Source organism: Argopecten irradians, chromosome 2, assembly GCF_041381155.1.
Source record: "Argopecten irradians isolate NY chromosome 2, Ai_NY, whole genome shotgun sequence".
Lineage (NCBI taxonomy): Eukaryota > Metazoa > Mollusca > Bivalvia > Pectinida > Pectinidae > Argopecten > Argopecten irradians.
The window spans coordinates 39,162,298-39,190,285 of NC_091135.1; the positions used below are offsets into that span (position 1 = coordinate 39,162,298).

The 27,988-nt window shown below is 37.3% G+C and overlaps 1 protein-coding gene and 1 non-coding gene across 4 annotated transcripts in view; both read right to left on the bottom strand.

Annotated features, from left to right (window-relative positions):
- LOC138315435 (chromodomain-helicase-DNA-binding protein 8-like) overlaps positions 1 to 27,988 on the bottom strand; it is a 49,279-nt gene that overhangs the window by 19,265 nt on the left and 2,026 nt on the right. For all 3 annotated transcript variants that reach the window (XM_069256464.1, XM_069256460.1, XM_069256463.1), the window contains exons 2-28: positions 23,475 to 25,949; positions 14,728 to 15,521; positions 11,724 to 11,844; positions 11,249 to 11,380; positions 10,790 to 10,867; positions 10,372 to 10,442; positions 9,819 to 9,936; positions 9,241 to 9,468; positions 8,766 to 8,893; positions 8,254 to 8,442; positions 7,724 to 7,955; positions 7,248 to 7,409; positions 6,941 to 7,021; positions 6,365 to 6,524; positions 5,626 to 5,833; positions 5,065 to 5,260; positions 4,556 to 4,717; positions 4,081 to 4,260; positions 3,577 to 3,687; positions 2,991 to 3,271; positions 2,709 to 2,796; positions 2,394 to 2,496; positions 2,033 to 2,201; positions 1,740 to 1,829; positions 1,300 to 1,400; positions 1,079 to 1,184; positions 185 to 452 (exon numbers count right to left, since the gene is read on the bottom strand). In XM_069256464.1, coding sequence (XP_069112565.1) covers positions 185 to 452; positions 1,079 to 1,184; positions 1,300 to 1,400; positions 1,740 to 1,829; positions 2,033 to 2,201; positions 2,394 to 2,496; positions 2,709 to 2,796; positions 2,991 to 3,271; positions 3,577 to 3,687; positions 4,081 to 4,260; positions 4,556 to 4,717; positions 5,065 to 5,260; positions 5,626 to 5,833; positions 6,365 to 6,524; positions 6,941 to 7,021; positions 7,248 to 7,409; positions 7,724 to 7,955; positions 8,254 to 8,442; positions 8,766 to 8,893; positions 9,241 to 9,468; positions 9,819 to 9,936; positions 10,372 to 10,442; positions 10,790 to 10,867; positions 11,249 to 11,380; positions 11,724 to 11,844; positions 14,728 to 15,521; positions 23,475 to 25,826 — 6,909 coding nt within the window. In that variant the 5' untranslated portion in view covers positions 25,827 to 25,949. The remainder of the gene's footprint in view (positions 1 to 184; positions 453 to 1,078; positions 1,185 to 1,299; positions 1,401 to 1,739; positions 1,830 to 2,032; positions 2,202 to 2,393; positions 2,497 to 2,708; positions 2,797 to 2,990; positions 3,272 to 3,576; positions 3,688 to 4,080; positions 4,261 to 4,555; positions 4,718 to 5,064; positions 5,261 to 5,625; positions 5,834 to 6,364; positions 6,525 to 6,940; positions 7,022 to 7,247; positions 7,410 to 7,723; positions 7,956 to 8,253; positions 8,443 to 8,765; positions 8,894 to 9,240; positions 9,469 to 9,818; positions 9,937 to 10,371; positions 10,443 to 10,789; positions 10,868 to 11,248; positions 11,381 to 11,723; positions 11,845 to 14,727; positions 15,522 to 23,474; positions 25,950 to 27,988) is intronic.
- LOC138317108 (small nucleolar RNA U6-53/MBII-28) lies at positions 713 to 814 on the bottom strand. The gene has a single exon (XR_011207728.1). It is a non-coding gene; the product is annotated as a small nucleolar RNA U6-53/MBII-28 (small nucleolar RNA).

Sequence of the window (27,988 nt, forward strand, 5' to 3'; positions counted from 1 at the left end):
CTTCTGTGTTACAAATTATTTTATATACATTTTGCAATTATATTGTATTTCATCATATTAGCGTTATCTGCCTTCCTTTGAATTTAAATGGACAACAATTTGTTAATTTATATTGACAGCAACAATGAAGCAGTTATTCTCCTTAATATCTGAACATATCACTTTACCAGACAGAATATCTTACCTTGACTTTCTGAGCATTTTTCACGAGTTGGCGTTTGTGATTGCGTTGATAACCTGTGATCATTCGTCGCAGCCTTGTGTTGAGGTCAGAGGCACTTGGCCAAGGAAGTTTGTCGCCCTCTGATTCTGGAGGTTGGGGAGTCCCTATTGACCCCACAGCTGGCCCCTTTTTACTTAGGGCGTCTGACACTGAGCTAACTGATCCCTCATCTGGGGTATCTATTGCTTTAGATATGCTAGCATTTCCTTGTGTGTCGTCCAAGTCGTCACTGTCAAATTTAAGATCAATAGAGTTAGTTAACTGTATTAAGTTATGCAAGTTATGGGAAATAAAAATTTTGTAAATAACCCTCAATTATTTTAAAAGCAAATCACTTTTTACAAATCATTAAATCAATTTACAATTGTTTAACTACTACAAAAACACATCAACTGGCATCAAATTACTGATTTAATGTCAGTACTATCAAAGAGACAGAAAGATATGCCATTCTACACATTCAACTTCACTACAAAGATATGCTATAGCGTTCCTCAGTAAGAGAGTGTCAACTCATTTAGGCCCAGTGTCGCCAGCACATCCAGCATCACGGCGGACCCTCCGTATTAGCATGACAAGTCATCACAGGAACTCACACAGATAATTACAGGGGAAGGAGCCTTCACTTTTATCACAGAAATACACACAGGTACATATTTGCAGAAGCTTACTAGCTTTTCAAAGTTAGTAATTAAAAGAAGCATGTCTGGATATGGTTTTTGAGGGGAGGGAAAGCTACATCATGAAATCAAAGGAAACAATTGTTATTCTGAAGGGGTTGGGATTCTCAATGTAATCACAATTTTTGTGGGAGGAAGGAAACTTATGTTCATAGTGAAGATTGTATTTGCTTACTCGTCATCGTTCTGTTCGGCCGCTAGAGCAGCGCCATCTGGTGGTCCGCATCGTGCACGGAAACAAAGACTTGGGTCTGACCGAATGGCATTGAACTTTTCATAACCTGGAAATAAAATACATAACTTACAGGTAAGAATTTCAACCATTGACAGATGTGATGGATTACAATTTATGGAGTCCTGAGGTGAAGTCCCACAGATATTTTATAAGGTACATACCATGTTTAAACACGCCGATGAGGAGACATCGGTCAGCTTCGTCATCCCACCAGGCAGTTGGAGGTTCTCCGTCGGCATTAGGCTGTGGAATGTCTATTTCACTATCAAAGCAAAAAGTGTTTTATTTAGTTTTCTTTTCATCCAATATTTCCACTATGAAGACAATTTAATTCTTTAAGGGGATTTAAACAAGCGAAGTGTAGATTCAGAGAGAAACATAGCCTCACTTCTGCAGAAACATTAGAAGAACATTTTTTGCAAGTAGTTTATCAAGAATGTTCTAAACAAAGAGTCTACAAACACGAGTAGCCCTTCTTTCACCACTAAAAATTATCTGGAGATCATTAACACTCGATAGATGGAATTTCAATGACTTAGAATTTCTTTTCCAACTATGTAAATAGACAAGTTTCTAGGAAAAGATAGGGATGTCCACCTACTTTGGATTGATGCCCTGGAATACTTTTTCAGCCTCCTCTCCAATGATTTCTTGTTTAATGTAATATAACAATCTTACTCGCAGCAACACCCTGTAAGGAAAAATAGCTAGTGAAAACTGTGTAAATAGATTGTGTCTTACACAAATCAAAACTACAACCTGTGCAGTTACATTATATCTTCTCAAAAGTCCTTGTTACATAAATGTCTAAATTAATAGCATGTCATTCTGTGTGCTTTCATTTCCGCTGACCCTTTGTGAACCTGATTAATTCAATCACTTTCCACAACTCACTTGTTGGCATGCCTGTGGAGATGGCGTCGGTAACCAGCATCTCTTAGAACTACCTCAGGATCTAGATCAATCTTGTTTTTGTCAACTGCAAAGGATTGGTCCATGTTTTGAAGAGCCTCTTTCTTCTTATTTTTCCCCTTGCGGCCTCTTGGGACAGGGGCAGATAATCCTGGATCAAAACAATTCTAAATTAACAGATTTATTAAACATTTCTCATTAAAATTTCACACAGCTTCTAACCCAATAATACTTTTTTCAGGTGATGAGAAATATTTCTAAACGATTCTGAATTGGTGCAAGTTCTTTATGATGAAACAACCAAGGATTGTTTTTTAATGAGGAGTCGAGAAAAATATTTTACCTGAATGATTTTTGAGGGAGTTATCACTTGATGGTGATACTAAATCCCAGATGAACTCCTTGATTTTGTCATCACCTTTGTAATGTTGCAGTGAGTATATCAGCTGAAATGAGAAAACAAAACAGAATTAGTACCATAAAGTTCATCTGTAAGCACACAAATTTTACCATTCTTTAAATACGTTCAAGAACATCTCCATCACTGAGTGAAACTATGACAACTACTGTTTGTAAATTCAGTATTGTCCTATATGATGTGCTACAATTTAAGCATGCTAAAATAAGCACATATACATTTAATACTAGAAGCACATACCAGAGCTCTGGATATGTTTTCTACATCCTTCTCCATTAATCTTCTCTTGAATTTTCCATGGCCGATGATGTCCTTCCATCTTCCCCATCTGAAAGGTATAATATATAATGTATCAAAACCATTTCACACCTACTTTTTATCAAGTACCAAATTCAAATTAAAAGACAAATGATTATTCTTTTGCATTTTTTCTCAAGAATGAATAGAACAGATTTTACTTTTTCAAAGCTTTTATAATTGAAAAGTGTGCTAATGACTCTGCTATAATGATAATGTATATACCCATAAAACAGCAGATGTTTCTCCACTTTAAAGCATTCTGATCGCGAGTAACCTTCTCCATTGTAGTCATCACCATCAAAATCTTCATCATCTTTGTTCCTTCGGCCACGTCGCTTCTTGCGCCCTCCACGACCGCCACGCATCCCCTTGTCTTCACCTTCTTCATCGTCGTCAGAGTTACTTGAGCTTGATTCCAGCTCCGACATATCAAGCAGTGACTCGTCATTACCAAAGCGAGCTGTCTTTTTCCTCTGGCGGGGCTCTTGAATGATCAATTCATTCTAAAACGAAAATTTCAATTGGTTAAATATGTGGGAAAAAAATATTGTTCAAAATTGGCATATCAATTCAATTGCATATCATTCATTTAGATAAAGAACATTGGACGCATTTTTTTTTTCTCTTGGGAAAGGGAAAATTTCTGTAGTTAAAAATTAAATAAAATAACTAGTCAGAGGTTATAATTTCCATAGTTTTTCTAACTGTGTCAGAACTTTTATGGTAATATAAATACATGTAAAATTGATATTAAAAGCACTGACATTTCAGCAAATCTTCACTATCAGCAAAAGTTGGTGATACATACCTTGTTTTTCAGTTCATCTGTGTCAAGGTCAGCCTTTTTGGCCCATTTCTGCCAGAAGTTGGGATCATTAATGTCGATATCCTCCCTGGTACCGGTCATTGAGAAACTAGCCTGTAGTGAGAAAACACAATGGAAATGTATTACTATTCAGGTACGATAATTCCACATGTTTTCATTTTGAGATCCCTTTTGTATTTTGGACTTTTACAATTGATTCATAAAATAATTCATCACTGCGGTAACTTATTCAATTTCATGCTAAAATTTGATTGCACCAAAATAAGTATGTTTACAATAAATACAAAACTTTGAAAAATAAATATTTTTATTCCTAATTTATGGTCTGTATAGCTTATGAGTAGCAAAAACTGTATCGCATTTCAAGTCTCTGATTTTATTTTTAATTTTGTATTCTACTGAACAATAAATGGGGAAATGATTCATATCTTTACATTGGAGATATTTCAACTAAAGCCAGACGATCTCATGGAATAGGCTTCCTACCTTGGCGAAAATGGATCCCTTTCCCTCCGACTCGATCTGTATGACCTGTGTACGGCGCTGTAGGATCTGGTCAATGTCTTCCTCACAGAATTTATCACCATCATTATCGTCCTCCATCAAAGCCCCATACGCACCTTTCTTTAGCAGTTCTTCAATCTCTTTCTTGGACATCTGGGCTTGCTGGAAAAATAAACAATTCTTTCTAGTAACTCTTGTGACAATTCAGATTCAATTCTGAACAAAAAGACGTATTTGTTTTGGTTAGAAATAAACAGTTTTAAATCAATATGACTAAGTTATGCTATGCAATTGCTATAATGAATTACTACAAGACAGATTTTACTTTAATAGCTAGCATTTGATTTAATGTACCGGAATATGCTAATTTTGTGAAAAGAGACAATCATATTCATCAAATTACGAATCTTCTCCTTCCATAGGACAGCTATCTGGAAAATTCAAGTTTTAATTTTACCGGTGAGTTCTTTTCTCCACCCATTGACTGTAGAACAGCCTTATCAAGGCCCAACTTCATGGAGGCACGGTCAAACATCTCACGTTCGTAAGAGTTCCTTGTAATCAGTCTGTACACCTTCACAGCCTTACTCTGTCCAATTCTGTGACATCTTGCCTGAGCCTGAAAATTTCAGAAATAATTATACCATTTTATTTTAAATTTAATTTTTCAAAATTTAATTTTTCATACAATCTATACTCTATTTTCAAACAATTTTTTTTCCATCATTTGTTTCATGAAAGGAAGATATTTTGGTGATCAAAGTTTTCAAAACATTCACAATTACCGATTTTATCCCCAAATTACTGTTAAATGTACTAATGTTAGAAGTGTTCTAATGTATTGCTGTTTTTGTTATATGACTTGCTCTGATTTTTTATGTTTTTTATAGCATTCATTTTGAAATTTTGTCATCCTAAACACAATTTAAAGATTTTTTAAAAACTTTCTGTGATTCGGTAACTTACCTGGAGATCATTTTGAGGATTCCAATCAGAATCATAGATAACGACTGTGTCCGCAGCAGTCAGATTGATACCCAGACCACCAGCACGTGTACACAGGAGAAAAACAAAGCGGTCCGACTCTGGCTTGGAAAATCGGTCAATTGCTTCTTGACGAATATTTCCTCTGATTCTGCCATCAAGTCTTTCATAAAGGTACCTAGAAATAAAAATTAATGATTTAATTCACCACAAAATAAAGAAGAATTGTTCATGAGAAAAAAATAGCCTACAACAATTCTGAATGAAACAAATCTTTTTTCTGAGATGCAGGTGAAAAGTAAATTTTAAATAGTGTACAATTCTGCTACACTACACTTGGGATGACCTAGATTAAGCAATGACCAAAACCTTCAGTTACAAGTATTGTTCGTGAACGATTTGTCTCCTCATCCTAGAGATTTTCTATTATCAATGTATCAACATAATTTAAATGGTTACATTTGAACTGAATCTTTACAGAAGAGTTTGGGAACAACGCATGATAAAACCCACAAATCGGCAGTTTCTTTATGCATTACTTACTTTCTATGAATGAGGTAGTCTTCTAAGATATCTAGCACTTTTATCATTTGAGAGAAGATGAGAACTTTGTGACCATTTTGTTTGAGTTTAGGCAGTAACTTGTCTAACAGGACAAGTTTTCCAGCTGAGTTGACCATGGAGAGGAATGTAGCTTCCTGTGTGGCGCCATGCTTTTCCCTCATTTCACTCACTATCTTTTCTTCAGCACCTGAAATTTATCAAAATCTTATCAATAATTCAATTGTTGTATATCCCTGAATTAATTAAACACTTCAATACAACAACCAATTTATAAATGACTGGTTAAATCCATAGGTACAAGTCTCATTCCTAGCCTGTATCATTGAGTAGCATTTCAATAATTTTGTAGAATTCAGATTTAGATATCTTTCATACATTATTTAAAATCATATCTAGCAAAAGGAGCAAAACAGAACAGGGAAGAAATGATACACTAACTTAAAGCACCAAATCTAGGTGAAAGTCTCGATTTCAATGGGACTATTTCACGTACCACGAGATACCCAATAACGTTTGTGCGGGACTAGCATCTCCATTGGTGATGGAAAGTGACTTTTTGTAATCTTCCCGCTGAAATGATGTAAGCACGAGATATCATCTTTTGACGTCCTTCCATCTCCAATAGAAACAATAGTCCCGCACAAACCTGATCGGACATCAGGTGGTACGTGAATTAGTCCCATTTCTTTGTATTATATTGTATGAATGCTAACTTTACCTTTGACAAGGAACGGATGGTTACAACATTTACGGAGCTCCATCATCGTGTTGAGTAGGTTGGGAACATTGGTTGAGCTACCCGTTCCTTTTGACAAGAAATTAAAGTTTCGCTCCAAAATGGCTCTGTAGTACTTCTTCTGGATGTTGGTCAGTTCCACCTTTTGAAATATAAGAATTGCAACATATTATTTATTTAATATACTATTTTCATTCTTTACTGTTTCATCTTTTCCTGAAAGAAAGAGATTAAGATAAATCAGAATTTTTTGGAATAAAAAACTTACGAAATTAAATGACTTTCCAACACACTTTGATAAATACCTACAGAGCAGTTTATGTTGATAAAAATAATACAATATATTCACGAGTGTTTATTTTCACGATTTCCACCTGTAAACATTTCACTGTATTGTTATTTTTGCAAAAAGACACACATACATGTACAAAATAGTACACACAGGGGGTTGGCGATTAAGCAATGTTTGTGTAGTTAGTAAAAATTTCCCTCCTGCGGTAATTTCCACGTTTACAGTAGGACAGAAAATTTCCCATTTCAGACGTCATGATAACTTACCTCAACTATGGTCTCCTCTTTGGAGGCTAGGTTCTTCTCGACATCCTCCTTCAACCGACGCAGCATCATAGGCTTCAGCAACTGAGGACAAGCATTGCAATAACTATATTACTCTAACCATCACAAGGAAATCAATTGTATCAATCGAGCTTGAAAGAAAATTCAAATTGACCTGACCAACAAAATCTTTGCAAATCAGAGCTATGAGCTTTCAAGCTTAAGTTACATTGAATTAACAATCAGTGGCAAAGCAGCCATATTACTACATTTGATTAAGTTTTTACAATTTTCCACAGTGAATTCTTACAGCTTTTAGTTTGTCCACTTGAGCGTCAGTCTTCAGATCACCAAAGTCCACCATGAAACTGTTGACAGAGCTAAACCTTTCTGGTTCGAGGAAGTTAAGAAGACTGAAGAGTTCTTCCACATTGTTCTGGAGAGGTGTCCCCGTTAGCAACACACGGTGCTCCTATCCAATTAAACACAAAACAGAAATATTGAATCTTATAGCTGTCATAGAAAAATGCCTGGGTTATGTGCATGGAGAAATGTGAACATCTATTATTATGAATACAGGGTTAAACTTTAAACAAGCACCTCATATACCTAGTCATAAATATTCTTTAGAACTCTGGAACTAATAAATAAGGATAGACATCAACTCATGCTGACTGTTATAACTTTCAAGACTTCCTGTCAGAAGGAAAAGCTTAAAAGTATGATAGATTTCTTTTTTTTTTCTTGAGTTTTTAAGACCATTGATAATGTGGTAAATAATCTTACACAATCAATAATGCGAAGCCCTTCCATGAGTCGACAGTTCTTATTCTTGAGACGATGGGCCTCGTCGATGATGAGACAACGCCAGTCAATAGCGCTGAGGACATCACAGTCAGAGATAATACATTCGTATGTGGTGATCAGAGAATGGAACTTGTAGACGTTGGGGATTTTTTTGCCGTTTGAATCCCGGTAGTACATTTCATACTGCTGCAGCATGCTCCTACTCACCGAACTACAAACAGATATTGGTCATCTTATCAATATAATGATACTAATGCCATATTAATCAACATACCACAGTATTAGATAGGCTTCTTCATTGCATATAATGCCTATTTTGCATTTTTTGTAAAGAGAATATTAAAATACATATCTAATCAGGCTAGACTATGGTGGACAATAAATACAACAATCAATCAAAATAGTTTGTGCCCTTGCATCTTCAACCTGTTTTCTTTTACTAAGATTATTAAATAATTTTATGGGTACCAATAAAATGTCTACATTTTTATCATAAAATAAGCTCTTACCTTCCATGGTACACTATAACATTCTGATCAGTCCACGTCTCAAACTCTCGCTGCCAGTTACCAAGAGTAGACAGAGGCACGACAACCAAAAAAGGGCCTTTGATGCCATAGAGGAATATCTCATGTAGGAATGTAATACTCTGGATAGTTTTACCGAGCCCCATCTCATCAGCAAGGATACAATTTTGTCTGCAAGGAATATAAATTACCATCAAGAGAAATTCTATCAATTATCCCCATTAGTTACCTATCACAGTGAACACCAATAAACATGTTTTAATAAAGTAAAGAAAAGATCTGTTTTTATCTAATACAACAGTATAAAGTTTAGAAGATTTTTTCCAATTTCTCATCTGACTTGAAGAAAGTTCTTTTCAGCAGGCTTTCTTTTTGGCTTAATCATTTGCTATTTCATAGAATAAAGACAATTTGAAACTACATAATTAACAAATAACGATTCAGTTAATACAGTTCTAAGGGAATATTAATTTAATTAGTATACAGAAACTTACCCGTTGTACCAGCCAAATGTTAGCCAGTTAACACCCTCCAACTGATACTCGCGCACTGTATTACCTCCCTTGTATACAAGAGTCTCGTCCCTCTTCTTCCAATCGCTGGATTTGGGGCGCTCAACAGGCTAAACATCCAAATTAATACAACTTTTATAATAGTATCTCAATATTCATACAATAAAACATTTCATTTATGTTTTAAAATGTTTCAAATTACAACAATAAATTCCTGTTTGAAGCTGATCTTTTAATTTTTTTTTCTGAACAAGATCTATCTCTTTCATGTTTTTCAAAATATAAATAGAAAATGGCAAACTGTGCACCCCATCATACAGCAAAATATACTCTAATAATCAAAACTTTTGAACTATTGAATTGTAAAAATAGATGATTTAATCCAAAGTTAATGTGTTAAGGGAGACTGACTGAAATAGCTGTGTTCAATTTCTATGCCTTTGAACCTATAACATACTTCTCTGTCGTCCTCATCAGGTGGATCCTTGTACAGGTTGAAAAATTTAACTTTCTCCGGGTCAACATCTTGCTGAAGTTCCCAGGTGGCATCCTCGTATGGGAGTCCCCGCCACTTGACTAGAAAATGAGTGGTTTTCTCATCTGTAGCTGGATCTGTTGTTACTGAAGTTTCCAGTACTCTATCTACCTCCACATAGTCAGGATTGAAGAGTTCTTCATCGTCCATCTGCAAAGGTATAAAAAGTTTTTAGTAACGAAGCATCACATTACATCTGTGTCGGCAACCAAAGAACGTTCTCCCTTGCTGTGTTACCAGTAATACTTATATATCATGAAGATTTGTGAAGAAAATCTTCATCATCATCTATCTTTCAAATTATTTTATATCTGATGTTTTGTTCAGTTGTTAACAGTAGCTATGTATTAAAGGATGCCACCCTCATCAGGCTTGCTCATACTGTTTTCACTTTTTTTTTTGTTATAAGTAAAACAGAAAAGTATCATGTATGACCATCACAGATTACATTAATGTAGACACTGTATCTGAACGGGTGACCAATATAAGCTATAACATACCTCTGTGAAATAATTACTGGACTGTAGCTTCTTCATCTTGTAGCGTTTGATCTTTTGGTGTATCCTCTTATCCCTGTACATCTCCACTGCCGTCTTCCACTCACAATGTAGGTAAGAACTGAAAACATAGTTACGGTTCACATAAAATCTCATCGTGTCACAATGTTGCAACACAATTAACTTACAACGTCTCCTCTACCAACACATGTTAATGAATGGTATATCACACAAGAGCAGAAAGCAGTAAAATTACACACGTATACAGCATAAAAAAATCATTCAACATGCAGTGCATGTTTTTTTGTTTGTTTCGCTTCCCATCTAATTATTGCAATAAATACCATAACGGGACCATAAAAAAAATCATCCAACAATTTATGTAAATTCAGATGATACATGTAAAGTTTGGTCGGGACTGTGTCACCAATGAAATGACACAGATATGTGTTAAGTTCTTTGCCAAGTCAGATAATGAGGATCAGCTGTACCTGTATTACATTTTAGCACTGATTAAGATAGGGAATAAGTTACCATGGTAATAAAAATAACTTACAAGTTTTTGTACTTGACGTAGAACTCCTCCACCTCCTCCTCTGGCGGCTCGTCTTCATTCTCCACATCCACCTGTGTACAATTAATAGACGACTTAAAATCAATTAAAACAGGTAAAGAACTTTTTTTCTTATCAATGGATTTAATTTTATTCTGTAACTTGGAATTACTTGATAACAGTTTTTTAACAACTAAAATTGTCTGCAAGACATAAATGTCTGTCTCCATTAATAAAGTCAGGACGGGGTGTGAGATATAACACATACTGTGTGTTCCCTTTTATTTCATGATGGGACAATAATAATATATCGTAGTAACACAACTATGGTAAAAATCCCTACATAATCCACTGATAACTGCAGACTTGAGTTGCCTAGGAACATTGCCACAGATGTATGGTACCTGGTGATAGAACTTACATCTTTGTCAGGGATCCTCATCCTCATACCCAGAATCTTCTCAACTACAATGTTATTGTCTTCTTCTACAGCATTCTCCTGTAGACACAAATATTACATATAACAAACATTTTCTCCTTTAAAGACACATTAAATCAAAATATAAATAAGAACTTTTCAATATTGATTATTTGACAACACACTAAGTAAGAAGAATTGTTTCCTAAGAAGAATTGTTTCCTAACAACTTTTCTTGTTCTCTCCCCACTCTCAAAGATCAGCAAAATCACAGAGTTTACTTCATGATGCTCTACAGTTGAAATAGTTAAGAATTTTTTATGCCAGATTTTTAGGAAAAGCATGTTTCTTTTAATATGGCAAATCTATAGTCCTACCTTGAATAGTGATAAGGAATTTATAAGCAGACATTTCTATCGTATATTGTTTAATGAAGTATTACTCCAGTAAGCATTAACTTACAGAGTCCAAGGATTTCATAATGGCACCATCTGTCCCTTCCACATCGATGTCCAGGTTATCATCCTCAGATAGATTCAGGTCCACATCATCCATATACTTCTTCCTCTTGGTGTTTCGGGCCGATCGCCGTTTCTAACAAGGAAATGAATATATTTACGTAAATCTACGGATTTTATTCGAAATTTTCAGCACATGAAAGTTTATTCTATCTCGACCTTGAATGAGGACTATGACCTTGACAGACTTTTGTCGAAATATTAATCCCCCAAGCAGATAAATCCTGACAAGATTCTTACATAAGTCAACTTTGAATTCTAAGTAAATTTTCTATCAACAAACAACTTTTTTTTTCTGAATTTTTAAAATTTCAGAACTAGAAATGCTCAAGACATGAATACCCAATCCTCTATATAAACAGGACGAAACATAATGCGGTGCAACAGGTCCTGGTCAGACCTAGAAGATGAAACTCTACCTGAAGTCCATCATCATCCCCAACAGGAGATGGAGGTGGCGTAATCTTTAATTCCACATCTGAACCGTCAGAAGATGCACCTCTTTTCCTCTTCTTCAACTTCATAAAGGTGGCTGGTGGTCTGGAATTCAAACAATTCATTCACTCAAAGAGCTGTGTTACATTAATTAGAAATGTCTAAGACATCATGAATGCTCCCTCCTCCATTTGAAAATTGAGCTGGGACAGGATGAGCATGGATAAGACTATACCCCCCTCTCTTTCCTGGCTGGGTATTAACGATCAGAATGGTCTGGATTATTTCACACATGTAGCCAGTCTTTATACAGCTCCATGGTAAAATAATGCAATTCGTGATTATTAGTTATATAATTTAAACTGAATTTTAAAGTTCAATGTTCCGTGTTAAAACAAAATAACTCCTCAAAATCTTTCAAATCAAGTTGAATTATATAATTATATATTTTTCTCTCTTTTCAAAATCACTAAACACTGTTTTTTTGTTGTTATTAAAATCTTAAGTTAATTTTATATAATCATAACAGTGATTTGGCATGGGGGCTTGGGTTTTATTAGTTTAATGCCGTATTAACAGCCTGGGTCATGAAAGGATGTGCCAGGTTTGTTGGTGGAAAGAAAGCCTGAGTACCCCCGAGAAAAAACACTGATTAGCGGTCAGTACAAGGCAACTGCCCCACATGGGATTTGAACTCGCAACCCAGAGGTGGAGGGCTTGTGGTAATATGTTGAGATATCTTAACTACTCTGCCACCGATGCCCCTTTTTTTGGCATGGAAATTGAATTTTAGCAGTATAGGCTATGAAATGTTGTAAAGTATACCTGTACTGATTTCTCTTTTGGAAAAGTGAAATAGCTCAATTTGCCCCTTTCATATATATGGTGATAAATACTTTTGTGACATTCTATAGTTTTAACCCAAATCGGCAATCATGAATGAGATAACAGAATTTTTTATAAATGATGTATAAAGGATTAACAGCAAGGTGTGAGCTGAATTTTCACCTGTTTCCACCTACCTGTATAATACACCTATCCAAATGATGATCATTTGATAGCTAAGCCAGTTCAGGCTCAGTGGCCTATATAAAATTATCACATAAATGTCTTTTGTTTTATGCTCTGATGCCCCAAATCCTGCCATATTTAACACAAGACTGACAAGTTAACTTCCCCTAACAATAAATCATCCCAAATTACATACATTAGGTCAACTAATACTGCTTATAATCATACAGGAATCAGTGTGGCACATCAGTGTGGCACATCACTACCACACACTACAATTTTAGTAGTATCTATACTAACAAATCAATCAGGGGCACATCACTACCACACACTACAGCTTTAGTAGTATCTATACTAACAAATCAATCTGGAGCACATCACAACCACACACTACAGTTTTAGTAGTATCTATACTAACAAATCAATCTGGAGCACATCACTACCACACACTACAGTTTTAGTAGTATCTATACTAACAAATCAATCTGGAGCACATCACTACCACACACTACAGTTTTAGTAGTATCTATACTAACAAATCAATCTGGAGCACATCACTACCACACACTACAGTTTTAGTAGTATCTATACTAACAAATCAATCTGGAGCACATCACAACCACACACTTCAGTTTTAGTAGTATCTATACTAACAAATCAATCAGGGGCACATCACTACCACACACTACAGTTTTAGTAGTATCTATACTAACAAATCAATCTGGAGCACATCACAACCACACACTACAGTTTTAGTAGTATCTATACTAACAAATCAATCAGGGGCACATCACTACCACACACTACAGTTTTAGTAGTATCTATACTAACAAATCAATTTGGAGCACATCACTACCACACACTAGTTTTAGTAGTATCTATACTAACAAATCAATCTGGAGCACATCACTATAACACACTACAGTTTTAGTAGTATCTATACTAACAAATCAATCTGGAGCACATCACTACCACACACTACAGTTTTTAGTAGTATCTATACTAACAAATCAATCTGGAGCACATCACTACCACACACTACAGTTTTAGTAGTATCTATACCAACAAATCAATCTGGAGCACATCACTACCACACACTACAGTTTTAGTAGTATCTATACTAACAAATCAATGTGGAGCACATCACTACCACACACTACAGTTTTAGTAGTATCTATACTAACAAATCAATCTGGAGCACATCACTACCACACACTACAGTTTTAGTAGTATCTATACTAACAAATCAATCTGGAGCACATCACTACCACACACTACAGTTTTAGTAGTATCTATACTAACAAATCAATCTGGAGCACATCACTACCACACACTACAGTTTTAGTAGTATCTATACTAACAAATCAATCTGGAGCACATCACTACCACACACTACAGTTTTAGTAGTATCTATACTAACAAATCAATCAGACCCAGAATCATAACGCCGTGAATGGATCATACCAGGCATTTGTAAATCAAAAACAGATGGAGAAAAACAGTAGACATAGAGACATTCCCTGTTGTCACCCATTATTTTTTATGTGTGTGTAAATTAAATCTGAGGGCATAGAGATTGTCACATCAAATTTTTTTTCTTTCTTTTTTTTTTTGTGTGGTTAAATTATGTCTCTAGCACATAAGACTAATTTCCTTCTTTTATAGTACACATTTTTTTCAGCTCTAAATATGGCACAAAGTTTAATCACTGTGAAGAAATTTATGCTTGCAAAGCTAACACAAAATTGATTACATGTAGAATTACTAATCTGAATGCACCAGTTCACAGTAAATAGCTTACAGGAGGTTACATGAACTTCCTTATTGAAGCAATTATCCAGTCTTTATGTGCAATTATAATTAACAGCTTTCAAAATCTGAAATTACTATCAATATCAAACAAATTAATTTATAGGGTTAATAAAATCAAGCAGAAAGAAACAAGACATGGAGAATAATATTTCAGATATCACTTACTTCTTTTTCTTTTTGACTGATGACTTTGGTTTGGATTCCGACTTTGGTTTCTTGGTGGGTTTCTTCTTTTCTGGTGTAGAAGGATTTGTACTTTCTATGTCTACAATAAGCTCATCACTTTTGTCGTCTGTGTTGAATGCTTCCTCTTTCTCCACACTGACTGGCTCTGACGTAATAGAAGCAGAAGGTGTCTTAGCCTTCTTTGATTTGGGTGTCTTAGGAGTCTTTGGCTCTGTTGGTTTCTTCTTCCTCTTTGTTTTCTTCTTTTTCTTACCTCCCTCTTCATCTTCATCCTCATCACGAATTTCTGGTGTTGTAACATCCCCCACTGTGGAAGGGATGCCAGCATTTTGTGTTAATAAGGGAGGTAAACCAGTGTTGCCAGCGGCCTGCGCACGAGCAACAGCCTCTGCCACAATCCTGTTGGCTTTTTCCTGCTGTTGCTTTGCTTTCTTAGACTTTTTGCCGCTGGGCGTACTTGTCGTGACTGAACCAGTCATCTGACTATCCATGTGTTCTGATTGGTCCATAGGTGGGAAACCCACCATGGGTACTTGTGAGTTGGGCTGTGGCTGGCCCTGGCCCATCTGCTGTATCTGTAGCATATTGGAAGGCAAATTTGAGGGCACCCCCTGAGGAACAGAGGGCGCCACAGCCTGGTGCATGAGGGGACCAGGCATGCCGGCCATGTTAACCTGCTGGGGCTGTTGAGGTATGTTAGAGGAAGAAGTAGGCACTTGAGGGGGACTCATCATAACTGCTGGACCCTGTTGTGGTAACTGTTGTTGCTGGGACTGAAAATAAATAAAGTTGTTTAAGTTAGGTTACCAGATAATGTGTTTTTTGAGACATAGCATGCAAATTGTGAGAATAGCAAGAGATCCCAGAGAGATCTTGGCGCCCACCAAAGAATGATTTACATCCGACAATGGAAAGATGGATCTTTTCTCTGCTTTTCAAAATTTTACTACAAATTACTACATATGAAATTTGAGAAAAATCCTTTCAGTACTTTTTGAGATATATAACAGTAACACAAACTTCAATTTTCCAAATACAAGATGGCTACCTGTCGGCCATCTTGTTGACCGATCAGTCCAAAAATGCAATATGCACTTGTAACTAAGGCCCTTGGGGAACCTATATATAAAATTTGAGACAGATCGCTTCAATGCCTTCTGAGAAATAGCGGTAACAAACTTCAATTATCAAAATCCAAGATGGAGGCCTGTCGGCCATTTTGTTGACCGATCGGTCCTAAAATGCAATATGCACAACTAAACCCCTTGGTGAACCTGCACATAAAATTTGAGACAGATCCCTTCAGTACTTTCTGTCAACCATCATGTTGACCTATCAGTCCCAAAATGTACAAGATCTAATTGTGACAGTTGCAGTCAAAGTTCCCCCAATCTCCACAGAGTCTAATTTGACAAGAGCTACCTCCCCTGAATGATGATGTGACGTGATCATCTGATGATGGTGAGCTAAAAAACATAAGGTATCAATGTGGCCAAAAAGGGTGAAAAATACTGGAGTAATTAAAATTGGTAACTCCCAAAAACACTTAAAATAATTAAAATTGGTAACTCCCTAAAACACTTTAAATCATATGTGATTGAGCACTTTGAGGGGCCAACCCAGGCCTCAAAGTTGAGAGAAATTTACTCGCATATGCGAGTAAATATTCCCAAAGGCGAGTTAAAATTAACGATATATCGCCAAACGGCGAGTAAAAAATTCCTAAATATTTCCGGATTTATTTTGTGTTCGGTTCTTTTAGTAGTAACATATATCTAATCTGTGTCAGAAAAGCGCTTAAAAGCATAATTACTGCATGCTGTAAAGCGTCTTGATGACCCTACAGCGTGTATCAGTAGCAATGTGGCGGCAAAAAGGCCAGGGCAAATCCCCCTGACTTGTTTTGGCTTTAAAAAGTCAAAACAAACAGAAAACAATGGCAGATTTGACTCGGGATTCATGTGAAAAATGGGACTGAAGCCAATACATCGACAGGAAGCAAACGCTTCGACATGGCTGAATGAATGTTGTGGCTAAGACATGACGAAGGTACGATGTTTTGAAAGATGTGTGAACAGATTATTAATTAATCAATGGCCGGCAAAATAGACTTTGTGTCCAACTACTGATTGTTACGAAAGAGACAGACGCTTGTGTGACACAGAAAGACAGTAAGACATTCATGATACTGTTATCGCTTCAAACATTGCAAGATATGCACATGAAGTTCGTCAATGCATACATGTGTAGAATTGCCAAGCCAGAACTACAGTGTAAATTCCAAGCCGCTGGTAGACATTTGCAACGAAAAACGGACTCTTGGAAGCTTGTACATGACTGCCTGAGGTATTAGGCCCAATTTATTCAATTTAAAATCAAATATTATAACCCTAATCGGCGAGATATGAGTTAGTAACTGAATAAATTTGAGATATATTGATAATTACTATACATTTATATATAAATTACTTATATTACCGTATATAGAAATGTAAACAGATTGAAAAATGGTTTAAAACAAAAAGGAAGCTGAAGTACAGAGGCTGTTTGGTGGGACATTGCAGTTGTTGAATAAAAAGAGTTTTGACCAACACAAAATTATGTTTTTCATGTTTTTAATACTTGTATATTTGTATCTGCTTGCTCAATAGTGTAAGGTGTCGCAATAAAGCTTTTAACACATCAAATCAATATTTGAAACTTATAAATTTCGCTTGACAACATTTGGCGAGTAAAATTTAGAGGTCACTCGCCACTTGGCTAGTCATTCCCAAGTGCTACTTTGAGGCCTGCAACCAGAAGTAGTAATTATTTGTAATCAACAGAACATTGTGTGATGCTAAAACTTACACTACATACCCAATCAAACAGATAAATAGTATGTTCGACAATGTTAAGACTTAGCACAGCTGTTAACCAGGATAAAGATGCTATGGTGCTCCATTAAAGTTCAATTGGTAAAGACACTTTATTTTGCATCCAACAAACTTCAACAACTTAAAACATACTTCCATACAGAATTGGTAGTTTATAGATCTATTTGACCATTGTTGGATTCAGTTGGATAATTTACTCATTTAGCTCTGAAACACTATCAATCCTGGTTTAAAACAGTTATTACCAATGAACTATATCAAAAACAAAATGCACTTGTACATCCTCAGTAGAACGAATATTAAGGATTTTATAAAATATTTGGTATCAGTGCTTGTGTTTACACAGTCCCCAGATCCTTTTTAGCACTGGCATTGATATAAGACCCGATTTCTAACTCTACTGCACTAAATGAAATTACATGTACATAGGAAAACCAAATTTTATCTGAAGATGAGTTTGATTTAGATATCACCATAATAACTATGACAGTCTTTAACCAGACCTACTAATAGGCCACCACTCTACTCGCTGTTACCCAACTAAAACAGCAGCACAATCTTTATACCTCACATAAAACAGTGAAAAGTTTTATTTATAATAGTCAAGGAAGATCCTATGAAGTAAATGCTATCATCAACAACAACATAACAATAAACAAACAAAAGATGTTGTACCTGAATGATAAGCTGTGATGAATTTCATACTGGCCATTTTCTGTGTTCATATAAGATAAACAGTGTTCACTTATTGAAGTCACATGACTACTATATATAGCCCATAGACTGATCATGTGACTACAAGTTAGCCCTACTAGTCTGTGAGTGTGAATACTATAACTATTGAACAGTATTTACCTGTTACCTCGTCTTAGACACTGTAGTTAGCTGGTTCCAGCTGGTTGTGGCGCGTTTTGTTCATTTACTAGATTATTGTCGGGTTGTGCCATATAAAAACTGGGGTAAAATTTACATGGTACTGAATTCAAGTGAGTGTTCAGTCGGTTTTTAAACGAGTTCAGAGTACGGGCTTCTACTACTAAGTTTGGAAGGGAGTTCCACGAATCTACCACTCGCCGACTAAATACACTTTGTATTTAATCAACTGTTTCCAAACAGTACACTACAAAGCTATAATCTCTTCTTGACAGTCTATATATCTTATTTTCTTAAAGTTTCAAAAGTAATTGATATTTAAACAGTCATATTTATTAATTTATTTACACATGCACAATTCCATAAATTGGATATTCAATTATTTAATGTTTATGTAAAGTTACATTAAAACAACTTTCTTATTGAAGATTGGTTTTATTTTAGTTTTACACCCAAATCACATAAACAGTGCATCAATTACAAAGCTGGAGTAAACATACTTGAAAATAAACCAACAACCTACACACAGCGACAGTATACCCAACAAAACTAAGAAATTGATCATGAAGGGATTGAAGAATGACACTTTATAGATGGAAAGATGGACAAAGAAAGAAGTATATTTATTATGCCATGAACTATTTTATAATAAATATGAGTTTGAGAAGACACAGGCTAGTGACTTGTGGACCTGGGTTCAACCCATTTGCAAAGTGACCTAATTGGCCTATGAACAACCTTGACTTAGCCATTGCTGTCAAGACGAGACTTCTAGCTGTGGTCAAGCATCTCAAACCAATCGAGACCCTGGTATTATTAGATTGACATCAGAGACTCATGGAGACACAGTAACGCTTATGAGATCCATGTTGGCTGAGAGGAGCCCTCACTAGGCTGTAGTCCCACGATAGGACTCAATATGGAGCTAGATCAGTGACAATGAAGTAACTTTTTTAGCTAGACAGTGGTGAATAGCTAGAGATTATTTCAGGTCAGCGGTCCGTGTACACGTTGGTGTAGGTAGATTATTGGTCAGTTTAATCAATACAAGCACAGATATACCAACACAAGTGTGTCCCCTCACAACTCGCCTGGCAGTGCTGGCTTTTCTCTACACCAGTGTGTCAAGCTCAGTATAGCTCTTTCCCCATCAACCTGTTTACACATTTTTAACGATTGATCTGTCGCTTCCATACGTCTTAGTCACATAGGAGGGATATACACAAGGCCATGGACACACAATCATCTGCACACCTATAACAGCCACATAGAGGTTTTTATTTCAGTCACACTGGTCAGATACAGCAAAGTCATATGTATACACTGGTCAGATATACAGCAAAGTCATATGTATACACTGGTCAGATACAGCAAAGTCATATGTATACACTGGTCAGATACAGCAAAGTCATATGTATACACTGGTCAGATATACAGCAAAGTCATATGTATACACTGGTCAGATATACAGCAAAGTCATATGTATACACTGGTCAGATATAGCAAAGTCATATGTATACACTGGTCAGATATAGCAAAGTCATATGTATACACTGGTCAGATATAGCAAAGTCATATGTATACACTGGTCAGATATACAGCAAAGTCATATGTATACACTGGTCAGATACAGCAAAGTCATATGTATACACTGGTCAGATATAGCAAAGTCATATGTATACACTGGTCAGATATACAGCAAAGTCATATGTATACACTGGTCAGATACAGCAAAGTCATATGTATACACTGGTCAGATATACAGCAAAGTCATATGTATACACTGGTCAGATACAGCAAAGTCATATGTATACACTGGTCAGATATACAGCAAAGTCATATGTATACACTGGTCAGATATACAGCAAAGTCATATGTATACACGGTCCATCCTCGATACTCCAGGGTTCCGATCACTTACGATCTCTACACCCTGGACTATCTCATCGTAAAACTGGAGGCAACAGAACAGAACAGTAATTTAGTCCTTTGATGTACATCAAAAGAACCGTATAACGGTACACTGTGGTTGACTATGTGGCTTTGAAGTTGGCCGTCGCTCTCTCTGTAGTCTTCAAAGGAAATCTTTGCTGGTCTGTGATTGTCAAATATTTTCAGCTGAGCTGCCTTCAATTTCATATGAGATATCCAGGGGTGTAGAGATCGTAAGTGATCGAACCCTGGAGTACAGGAGATAACAGCAAAGTCATATGTATACACTGGTCAGATATAGCAAAGTCATATGTATACACTGGTCAGATATACAGCAAAGTCATATGTATACACTGGTCAGATATACAGCAAAGTCATATGTATACACTGGTCAGATATACAGCAAAGTCATATGTATACACTGGTCAGATACAGCAAAGTCATATGTATACACTGGTCAGATATAGCAAAGTCATATGTATACACTGGTCAGATACAGCAAAGTCATATGTATACACTGGTCAGATATACAGCAAAGTCATATGTATACACTGGTCAGATATACAGCAAAGTCATATGTATACACTGGTCAGATATAGCAAAGTCATATGTATACACTGGTCAGATATACAGCAAAGTCATATGTATACACTGGTCAGATATACAGCAAAGTCATATGTATACACTGGTCAGATATACAGCAAAGTCATATGTATACACTGGTCAGATATACAGCAAAGTCATATGTATACACTGGTCAGATATACAGCAAAGTCATATGTATACACTGGTCAATACAGCAAAGTCATATGTATACACTGGTCAGATATACAGCAAAGTCATATGTATACACTGGTCAGATATACAGCAAAGTCATATGTATACACTGGTCAGATATACAGCAAAGTCATATGTATACACTGGTCAGATATACAGCAAAGTCATATGTATACACTGGTCAGATATACAGCAAAGTCATATGTATACACTGGTCAGATATAGCAAAGTCATATGTATACACTGGTCAGATATACAGCAAAGTCATATGTATACACTGGTCAGATATACAGCAAAGTCATATGTATACACTGGTCAGATACAGCAAAGTCATATGTATACACTGGTCAGATATACAGCAAAGTCATATGTATACACTGGTCAGATATACAGCAAAGTCATATGTATACACTGGTCAGATACAGCAAAGTCATATGTATACACTGGTCAGATACAGCAAAGTCATATGTATACACTGGTCAGATATAGCAAAGTCATATGTATACACTGGTCAGATATACAGCAAAGTCATATGTATACACTGGTCAGATATACAGCAAAGTCATATGTATACACTGGTCAGCAAAGTATTATAAACTGGACGAATACAGCAAAGTCATATACAGAGGTCAGATACAGCACAGTCATATATACTGGTCAGATACAACACAGTCATATGTACTGGTCAGATACAGCAAGGCTTGCACCTATAATGGTCAGATACAGCAAGGTCTGATCAGATAGAGCAAAGTCATGTTATGATGTATATTGGTCAGATACAGCAAGGCTGGCATCTATACTGGTCAGATATATACAGCAAAGTCGTATATACTGGTCTGATACAGCAAAGTCATACAGTGGTCAGATAAAACAACGTCATATGTACTGGTCAGATACAGCAAGGCTGGCATCTACACGGGTCAGTTACAGCACAATTGTATATACTAGTCAGATACAGCAAGGCTGCCATATACACTAGTCAGATACAGCAGGCTGGCAATTGTATATACTAGTCAGATACAGCAAGGCTGCCATATACACTAGTCAGATACAGCAAGGCTGGCATGTTCACTAGTTAGATACAGCAAGACCGGCATGTACACTGGTCAGTTACAGCACAACCATATATACTAGTCAGGATACAGCAAGGCTGCCATGTACACTAATCAGATACAGCTGGCTGGCATGTACACTAATCAGATACAGCTGCTGGCATGTACACTAATCAGATAGGCGGCTGTACATAATCAGATACAGCGTGGCATGTACACTAATCAGATACAGCTGGCTGGCATGTACACTAATCAGATACAGCTGGCTAATATGTACACTAGTCAGATACAGCAAGGCTGGCATGTACACTGGCAAGATACAGCAAAGTCACATAAACTGGTCAGATACAGCAAGGCTGGCATCTATACTAGTCAAATAGAATAAAGTCTGCCATATATATGCTGGTTAGATACAGAAAGGTCATATATATACAGGTCAGATATACAGCAAGATCTGTCATGAATACTGGTCAGTTACAGCAAGGTCTGTAACCTATACTGGTCAGATACTGTAAAGTTTGTAACTAACCTATTCTGGTAATTAACCACAAAGGCTCGCATCTGTACTGGTAAGATACCGCAAAGTCTGTAACCTATATTGTAACCTATATTGGTTAGATACAGCACGGTGTGTCATCTATAATGAGATACAGCACGGTGTGTCATCTATAATGGACAGATACAGCAAATTATATCATCTACACTGGACAACCACATAAGTCATAAATTGTCATTAAGATTAGGTATATATGGGACAAAATTGTGAGCCACAAATTCAAGTTACATAAACCATGGGTGTTTATCAAGGAAGGATTACTCTAAAATAGTTCGAAATTGTAATATTGTTTGGTTGATTTTTGCTGAAGCTCTAGGTCTCTGGTGTTTGATGTGAACAAATCAAGCAAGACTCTCCCAGCCAGCAAACATCTTCCTGACCCTTACAAAGTTACAACAACTGAAATTGACGTCTTGTGAGCGGTATTGTAGATATTACAATTCATTGTTAAGTTTGTTTTAATTTTAATAAAATATGCATCTAAATGTATGAAATCATTTGAAACCATAAATAGGGCTGCATAAAAATAATAACAAATTGTGCATAAGTAATGATTCATAGTTGCTGTGCTCCAAAAGTCAATGGGGACCATTTTGTACCCAGATAAAAGCCATGGTAGTAGAAAAATATCATATGTGCCGAAGTAAAGAAAAGACTCACCTGAACGATCACCTGTAGATTTTGTTGGTTCTGTTGGGGCATGAACTGTCCCTGTGATGGGTCCATCGGCCCCGGCTGCTGACCTTGAGGCTGAGTGGTGTGAGGAGGTCGTTGGATCATACTCATTGATCCTCCTCCACCTGGTGTAGAACTCACAATTACTATCTTCTGTTGCTGATTTTGTGACTGATTGGGCAGGTTAGGCCGTTGGATCTGTATAAACGATTGTCTTACACCTGTAGCGCTTACACTAGACTGCAAGTGTATCACTTTCTGTGGATTGTCCTGTGGCTGCTGCTGCTGTTGGGGTTGTTGTTGTGGATTGGGAATTTGAAACACAAGTTGCTGCTGTTGTTGATTATGTTGGTGTTGTTGCTGAGAAACCATATTTGAATTTGGAATATGTTGCTGCATCTGCTGCTGTTGTTGCTGCTGCTGCATTTGCTTTTGTCTTTGGTGTGTTAATTCTTGTTTAGCACGCAACGTCCGAATTCGTTCTTGTAAATCAAGCATCCCCTGTTGTGTCTGATTGGTCTGGGGCATGTTATGCAACTGTTGAATCTGTTGCTGGAGATTTTGAATTTCCATATTAACATTCTGTTGAACATTTCCCATATTCAAATTAGTCTGACCATTCATATTAACATTCTGCTGACCACTCATGTTCAAGTTTGACATTACAGCTGGTCCACCTACTTCTACAGCAGGCTGTCCGCCCATGGTTGGAGGGGCCATACCCTGACCAAGACCCTTTACATTGGGGCTGGCTGGGGCCACACCTGTAGTTCTATTCTGTACATTAGTATTGACGCTCATTCTCATGCCCACGGATGGCATCTGGCTATTCCCCACCGGCGCGTACGTGTTGGACTTGATAGGAGTTTGGTTAATTGAGGAATTACTTCCGTCACTGCTGTGGTAAGGACTAGCAGTAGGCGTTGTTTGACCACCAGAAGGCGGCGACATCAGCTCCATCTGGGATTGATGCAACTGTCGGGCATTTCCCTGAGATGTTGGGGAGGTATGGGTGATATCAGGGGTATGGGAGGGAGGTGGTGTGGGCCGGGGAGGTGGGGTTGGTCGCGGAGATGGAGTGGTCCCACGTTGAGAGTTCACACCAGGGAAACCAGGCAGTAAGGTATTAGTCTGATTGGGGCTGGTGTTCTGGAAATGGCTAAGTCGACTAGATGTGTCTCCCATCCCTTGTGACATAGCATTCTGAGACTGCTGGAATGGAAAGTTTTGATAGTTCGAGGTTGGTGGAACAACAGAGTTCACTTGAGGTCGCTGGTGTAGGTAATTTCCTTGGAACGGTTGTGGCATATTCTGCATCTGTGTACTAGCACTGTAAGTTTGTCTCACATTGTTGGCTGTACTAATGCCTGGTTGCTGGAATGATGGCTGTACCTGGGGTAGGATTGCACGCTGCTGTTGCTGCTGCATTTGACCCATAGCATTCAAAGCACTGCTGGCAGACAATGGCACATTAGACATAACATTATGATTACCAGGCGGTGATGTTAACCTTTGCATATTGTACACACCCGCTTGGTTTGCACTTGTGTTCGCATATTGACTTACATTTGCTTGGGGAACAATATTTGAAGAGGATTTAGGTAAGGCATAGTCATGGTGAGTGAGGTAGGTTCCGTCTCCAAGTTGTGACGGTGCCATTTGTTGTTGCTGAGGTTGCTGGGATTGCTGAAGCTGGGACTGCATTGGCCTCTGCTGGTGAAGGAAGGTATTTGCTTGATTAGGACTAGTTTGACTGCTGTTCCAAATATTATTGGTCGCCTGTGATATGTTCTGATTGATCCCGATCTGATGCTGGTGGGGATTAGGAAGACGAGGTCCAGACATCGGTGCACTGCCCATTCGGTACGAGGGGTAGCCACCTGGAGCCTGTTGCTGTTGCTGCATCATTCCTCTACCAGCAGACGAACCACCAAATTGATTCTGAGTAGTCATCTGCTGGTTCGGCATCATCATTCTTGGTTGTCTTTGTCCACCATTCATGCCCGTCATGCCTACACCGGCCATCTGATGGACCCCTTGCTGTTCATTAAACTGAGGTGCAGTAAAATTCTCAGAAGGAAACTGTTGTTGCTGGGGTGCACCAGTGCCTTGGTAAGACATTCCCGAATATTGGTTCCCTGAGAGGTTATGAGATGCTGCACCGTAGCCAGTATTGATCATCGGGTCGGGCTGAATGCCACCCATACCCGTGTTTTGGCCGAGTATGGTGGATTCCATGCCATTTCCAGGACCTCCGATTCCAGTATCTCCTCCTGTCAACTCGTCCAAAAACCCACCGTCCGCATCAAACAAGCTGAGCATGGATTCGTCAGTCATTGTGAGGCGAACACCAGGCACAAACAAGTGTCTGGTTGATCCCGATCAATGGTTATTGTCCACTTTTACTTCTCTATAAAGTCCATTGTAGTGTCATTGACAGGACCAGTACTTGACTAGCACCTGGAAAAAAACAAAACTTGTTTAAATACTTTGTTTAAAACTAAACATCTTAAAAAGTCCATACATTTACATACTTTTACAAATATCAACTGGAATGTTTGGTATTAATATTTTTATTACTTAATTTTATTACTTACTGTACTGTAAACAAACCTAATGTCATGTTTTCATGTCTAATGTAGTTTTGCTACAATGAATAAAATTAATTCTCCAGTGCCTGTGGTTGAAGCATTTCTATAACTGTCCCATGATGAGATTTTTTTTTCTTTCCATACTAAACCTGACTTTCTGATTTGCAGATTCTTTTTTTTTCATACTCTATGAAAGAAAATATGAGAGTGGTGTGAAACCGAACATTATCGCGACGTTGATGTTGCACAATGATTTGGAAAGATAATCCTAAGTTGTTTGCAAACTTTTTGTAAGCATCGACTACATGGAATCACTTGGTTTGCACAAAACATTTCTTTCATAGCCTGGTGAAATGAAACAAGAGGCCCAGGGGGCCTGAATTGCTCACCTGGTTTATTTAGTAATTATCATAAAAACTCTAACAATTTGAAATAGCCATATGGCCCATTTTTGGCCTCGCCCCCCCCCCCCCCCCTCCCCCCCCAAAGCCCCTGAGGGCGGAGCCCCACAAGTTGTACAATTTTACCCCATAAGATTGTTACCAATGCAATATGAGTACTTTCCAATACTAAGTTTCAAAGAAGTCGTTTATATGAAAACAGCCAAATTGACCCACCCCTCAGGCCTCCAGGGGGATCAGTTCAACCATTTGTTGATTTTGAATCCCTTAGGCTAGCCTGAAAGGATGCTACCAATGCAATATGAGTGCTATCCAATGCTTATCATCAGAGAAAAACTCATTAATATGGAAAATAGCCAAATTGACCCTTTCAGCCCCACCTCTCAGAACCCCCGGGGGGAAGGGGGGGGGTCAGCCCCACAATTTGTACAATTTTGAATCCCCACCCCATAAGGATGTTATCATGTTACCAATGCAATATGAGTGCTATCCAATGCCTGATTTCAGAGAAGAAGTCGTTTAAATGGAAATAGCCAAATTGACCCCTTTGGCACTGCCCCTCAGATCCCCTGGGGGTCAGCCCAACAATTTTGTACAATTTTGAATCCCCATTCCATATGGATGTTGCCAATGCAATGTAAGTGCTATCCTTTTTAATGCTTAGTTAGAAAGAAGTCGTCATATTGAAAGTCAGTCAATTTAAATCTTTTGTTTGCCATCACTAGTACTGTCCTACATTACTTGTCAAAAGAGAAACCAAGATGCATCCCCACGTAAGGCATTGGAATTAGTTTATTGCCAAGATGCAAAAATCACCAATTATGCTAAGAATCAAACAGAATTAAAATTACATAAAGGATTGCACCATGTAAGACTATGCCCATACCATAACTAGTTTAATACTGAATAAAACAATTAGCACTTTGATTTAATTTGGATGAGAGGACAATAAACTGGCAAAATGGAAAAAGAAAATGATGCAACACACAAGGGAATGGCAAATTGCACACAAGACGAAGTTGACAGCACTACTAAATAACAACAGAAATCAATTTAAAAATCGCCAAACATTATCTTGCAGAATCTTTCACTTTCAGACCAGGTGAGGGAAAAATCAATAAATGTGGAAGTTCAATTGCCTTTACAGCCTTCTTCAGTTGATTCTAAAGTCAGAATGAAGCTGGTGTTTTTATCCGTTCCTAGTTTATATAAATTCTATGCATAATTCATAGTTTCAATTTCAGATAGATATATAATGCTTGTACTGGAGCTCAGGGGTTAAACTAAAAGGTGTTTCTGTCCACATTTTTTTGTGCCATGCATCCACTGGTAGTTCCACATTTTCTTTTCACCATCACGTTCAAGAAAAGACTATATAATTAGCAGTTCAAAGTCCAGTTCTCTTTCCATTTTATGACCTAATCAAAATTGTAAATGAAAATGAAACATACCGTATACCCCCTACAAACCATACCTATTGTTCAAGACCTTTATGTATTTGGTTTTA